At 51.2% G+C, this 5077-nt stretch overlaps 1 protein-coding gene across 1 annotated transcript; it reads left to right on the top strand.

The window, feature by feature from the left end:
- The first annotated feature begins 2834 nt into the window (after positions 1–2834).
- Positions 2835–4412, top strand: LOC4325650 (AP2/ERF and B3 domain-containing protein Os01g0693400-like). The gene has a single exon (NM_001401469.1). The coding sequence runs from the start codon at positions 2969–2971 to the stop codon at positions 4148–4150; it is 1182 nt and encodes a 393-aa protein (NP_001388398.1). The 5' UTR covers positions 2835–2968; the 3' UTR covers positions 4151–4412.
- Positions 4413–5077: the final 665 nt, after the last annotated feature.

Genomic DNA, 5077 nt, shown 5'->3' with positions numbered 1-5077 from the left:
AAATTTCACTTTACGCTATGTTATTGGCCAAAGTTGCACAATTGAGTAGGTTGACTCGTTTTTTCCATCGACGCTAGGAACCTTGCAATTCGTTGGGAAGGAGCTCCTACGTTACCGGATACTCCTCCTAGGCCACGTATCCATATTGGATACGGCTACAGATACGGATACGTATTGCATACGCCCCGATACGTATCCCATACGTATCGGCCATTTTTACGATTTTCAGATAATAAAAAATATTTCCGATACTTCTCCGATACGCTGTAACCCTAAAATCATCGATCAAAATCCCCAGCCAACACACAGCGAGCAAAAACCCACCAACAGCGCCACCTCCCCGACCCCAACTCTGCTCGCCTCTTCCTCGCGTCATAGCGCAGCGCCGCCGCCGCCACGCCGTGCAGCACCGCCGCCCTCCGCCGCCGCAACGCCGCACAGCACCGCCGCCCTCCGCCGCCGTGCCGCACCGCCATCCCCTTCCGCTGCGCCGCGCCGCCGTCGCCCTCCGCCCCCGGCCACAGCGCCGAGCGCCGCCGGCCGCAGCCTCCAGGGCGCAGCAACTCCTTCGTCGGGCTGCCGACTGTCAACCCCAGCCTCCGACGACGGGCTCAACTGCTTCTCTAGAAGACTAGAACTCCTACGTATAGCACATTATCTATGGGAGAGCTACCTGATGGGCCTGATCTCCTGTCAGAGTGCTAAAAGATTTTTGGTGCATTGGACCTGTTCGATGATATGGCACTATCAATGATACAAACACCAATTAAACTTATTTACCTATTGACAGTTGAACTTGATATCCTGACTAGTTCATGCCCTGTAATGCTATCTCTTTTTTCTCTATTTATACTCTTGCAGTTATTTATGTTTTCTTTCTATATTTTTTATTTTTTAAATATATATAAACGTATCCCCGTATCAGTGTTTTCTAGGAAATGCCGTATCCTCGTATCTCCGTATCGCGTATCCATATCCCCGTATCAAGATAACATAGAGGAGCTCCATCCCCATTGCTCTTTGTTGAGTCCGCGTTGTTGTCGTTTGTGGTTATATCCATAACAGCAGAGTTAGCAATCAAATCTAACGTGCTTCTCTCTCTAGCTATATTATGCACTGCTACTGAAGATGCATGTAGGAATCGTGCACGGACGTACAACAATGGCTGGACGCTCAGATAATGGCGATGGCGCTCTGACCAAGTGCGTGAACCAAGAACTGCATCATGATGAACATTTTAGTTTTATTTACAAGTGGAAAAATAAAATCTCCAGTGCTGGCAACGCACGTTTATATTACCATTATGGATACAATTTTGAGATGATATCATCAAAGTCGGAGCTAAGGAAAGTAAGACATTTTCCAACCGAATGAGAGCCTCATTAGTTGCTCATATTTCATAATAAACCAAAACATCTTTATTTGCAGCAAATTAAAAGACAATACTAAAAATAAATTACGTTGAAAATATCTTAAAATCAACTTTAAAATGAAGTTCAAAATTCAAATCTTGACTTTTGCTTTGGCGTATTAGGCTAACTGATGGGGCTCTGAGTGAAGGAGAAAGAGTGGAACTTGAAATAATGGATCAGAACCCTTTAATGTTATATTAGCATTGATTGAAACACAAATTTTAGGGGCCCTAGTTTTTGGAGGCCTATGCCATCTCTTTACCTTGCACTTATCTAGATGTGGGCCTATTTATATTTTTAAAAATCTAACTATATGAAGGTTTTTTGCATAATATAATCTTTATATATATGGGGACAAAGTATATTTGAAACCAAAGATAGCACTAGGGCATCATCTTTTTCATGATTTATTACTACATACACCATTGCTACCTTGGTCACCATACGCATAACTGATTTCAATTAATTGTATATTTGTGTTCATGGTTTTTACTTTCCAAAAGTTTTTCCACGCTAAATTTGTGCCTCAGTTCTTTTGGCATCATGTAATAAAGCTATACTTTTCTTTCTGTCATATGGTACAAAACATGTCCCAGTATACTTTTACATGGTGTTTCCACTTTCCAGTTCCTTGTTTCTATCACACTCACTAGGACCAAAGAATTCCCCTGTTGACGCAATATCCCACCTGATTCCTCCAAAATTTCCAGAAAAGACGCATACTAGTCCATGCATGGCACAACAGAACACTCCACAATGCACAGGTCATCACACGCAATATATATCCACCCGAACAGAATAAACCATGGATATTTAAGCAACACTAATGCAGCCATTGCTTTGATCAAAGCAACTGCCAAAGCAAACCCAATAAAAAGAAGAAGAAAAAAGAACACAGAAAGGGGCCAAGTGTGACATGGCGAGCTGCCCCCAAGGGCACATTTTCCAGGCCAAGCCAGCTCACATCACCAGAGCAACAAGAACAATCTATCCTCCATCTTTATCCAGCTACCAGCTCTCGATGAAGCCATCCCGCGGTATCCATGGGCTGAGCTGACTGCCCCCACAAACCAACACTTGCCACTCCCTCCCTCATCTCCCCTGTGCCGTGACGTCGTTCTATCCAAAGTCCAACACAACAGCAGGGCATTTTTTATACGGTTCCAGCCACCGAAAAGAGGAAAAGATAAAAAACACACACACACACACACCAGAACAAAAGTAGTATAGCAAACCATCAGCTTCCTCCTCCTTCCCTCCACGCGGACATGGTATAGCCGTATAGGGGGCGCAGTATGGTAGCCCCCATTGCCCCCATACACAAACACATTCCGGCATCTATCGCAAGCCAAACCACCCACCCACACCCCCCACCCACCGCTCCTATATATCCCTCCTCCCCCTTCGTCTCCCTCCTCTCCTACTTATCCTACGCTTGCCGCCTATAGCATCGCCAACAGAAGGAAGCAAGAGATAGTTCGAGTCGAGTTGAGTTGCATCCGTCCGTACTGGGGTAGAGGAGAGTAGGAGTGTGCTAGTGTGTGAGGTCTACTGAAATGGACAGCTCCAGCTGCCTGGTGGATGATACCAACAGCGGCGGCTCGTCCACGGACAAGCTGAGGGCGTTGGCCGCCGCGGCGGCGGAGACGGCGCCGCTGGAGCGCATGGGGAGCGGGGCGAGCGCGGTGGTGGACGCGGCCGAGCCTGGCGCGGAGGCGGACTCCGGGTCCGGGGGACGTGTGTGCGGCGGCGGCGGCGGCGGTGCCGGCGGTGCGGGAGGGAAGCTGCCGTCGTCCAAGTTCAAGGGCGTCGTGCCGCAGCCCAACGGGAGGTGGGGCGCGCAGATCTACGAGCGGCACCAGCGGGTGTGGCTCGGCACGTTCGCCGGGGAGGACGACGCCGCGCGCGCCTACGACGTCGCCGCGCAGCGCTTCCGCGGCCGCGACGCCGTCACCAACTTCCGCCCGCTCGCCGAGGCCGACCCGGACGCCGCCGCCGAGCTTCGCTTCCTCGCCACGCGCTCCAAGGCCGAGGTCGTCGACATGCTCCGCAAGCACACCTACTTCGACGAGCTCGCGCAGAGCAAGCGCACCTTCGCCGCCTCCACGCCGTCGGCCGCGACCACCACCGCCTCCCTCTCCAACGGCCACCTCTCGTCGCCCCGCTCCCCCTTCGCGCCCGCCGCGGCGCGCGACCACCTGTTCGACAAGACGGTCACCCCGAGCGACGTGGGCAAGCTGAACAGGCTCGTCATACCGAAGCAGCACGCCGAGAAGCACTTCCCGCTACAGCTCCCGTCCGCCGGCGGCGAGAGCAAGGGTGTCCTCCTCAACTTCGAGGACGCCGCCGGCAAGGTGTGGCGGTTCCGGTACTCGTACTGGAACAGCAGCCAGAGCTACGTGCTAACCAAGGGCTGGAGCCGCTTCGTCAAGGAGAAGGGTCTCCACGCCGGCGACGTCGTCGGCTTCTACCGCTCCGCCGCCAGTGCCGGCGACGACGGCAAGCTCTTCATCGACTGCAAGTTAGTACGGTCGACCGGCGCCGCCCTCGCGTCGCCCGCTGATCAGCCAGCGCCGTCGCCGGTGAAGGCCGTCAGGCTCTTCGGCGTGGACCTGCTCACGGCGCCGGCGCCGGTCGAACAGATGGCCGGGTGCAAGAGAGCCAGGGACTTGGCGGCGACGACGCCTCCACAAGCGGCGGCGTTCAAGAAGCAATGCATAGAGCTGGCACTAGTATAGAGTTAGCACTATTAGCTCGATCTTCTCTAGCTAGTGTCTTTTTTGCTCCCATGCATCATAATTCAGGTGGTAGCTAGCTTAGTCCCTTGTTGATCCTATCTACTAATCTCACTTGGTTTTTTTTGTTAATTTATTCGCCCATGTTCTTGCTTGCTTTGCTGTAAATCTTTTCATCCCAAGTGTACACTAATGAAGCATAGCCCTAGAAGGCTAGACCAACTGACACACAAGAAGAAGAAGAAACATTTGAAATTATCCATCATCATATCTGTCAAATGTCAATTAACCACAACCAATGGAGATATTTCCCCATCTGCAGCTTCTTTTTCTCCTTTAGCTTCTCTGATGCGTTTGTGCAGTCCGCGAGACGTGACGTGTTGTGTGCCGAGACCGATGATCTCTCTCTCTACCTGCACCTTTGCCCCAGGTGCATGCATGTCCCGGGGGGTGCCCTATGTTTGTTGTTTGATTGGAAAGGGAAAGCTCGTGGTGGCCTGGAGCTATCTGATGGGCGCGCCCATGGCGGTATGCATGCACAAATTGCACACACTGACACACGTAGCTGTAGACATGATATGCTAAACTTATCAGCAACAGGTGGGAAGCCGGAAACAGTGACTTTTGCAGGGATATGCTCGCCAATAGAGAAGATAAAAAAGAAAATTTAAAAGAAAAGGAGAGAGAGAGTGAGAGAGAGAGAGAGAGATCTGGAAATGAACAAAAGCAACGCGTTGCAAGTACTACTGCTCTGTTCCCACGGCATCTAAGCTTATCGCGCATGCTTTTGCTGGTCCTGGCGCCGCATTGCAACAAATCGCAAGCTGGGGGGAAGGAATGGTATGGTATGGTGGGTGGTGGTCTCTAGCTATCCAGATGAGCCCGGTTAGGTGCCTGTTCGTGCCTTGATTAGTTTAATCAGCTGTGCAT

The sequence above is a fragment of the Oryza sativa genome, chromosome 1 (genome assembly GCF_034140825.1).
Source record: "Oryza sativa Japonica Group chromosome 1, ASM3414082v1".
NCBI lineage: Eukaryota > Viridiplantae > Streptophyta > Magnoliopsida > Poales > Poaceae > Oryza > Oryza sativa.
Note: the sequence above shows the minus strand (reverse complement) of the source record. Positions and strands in the feature narration are given on the sequence as shown.

Coding starts and splice junctions, on each gene's coding strand:
- LOC4325650 (NM_001401469.1), top strand. CDS start 2,969: ATGGACAGCTCCAGCTGCCTGGTGGATGATACCAACAGCGGCGGCTCG.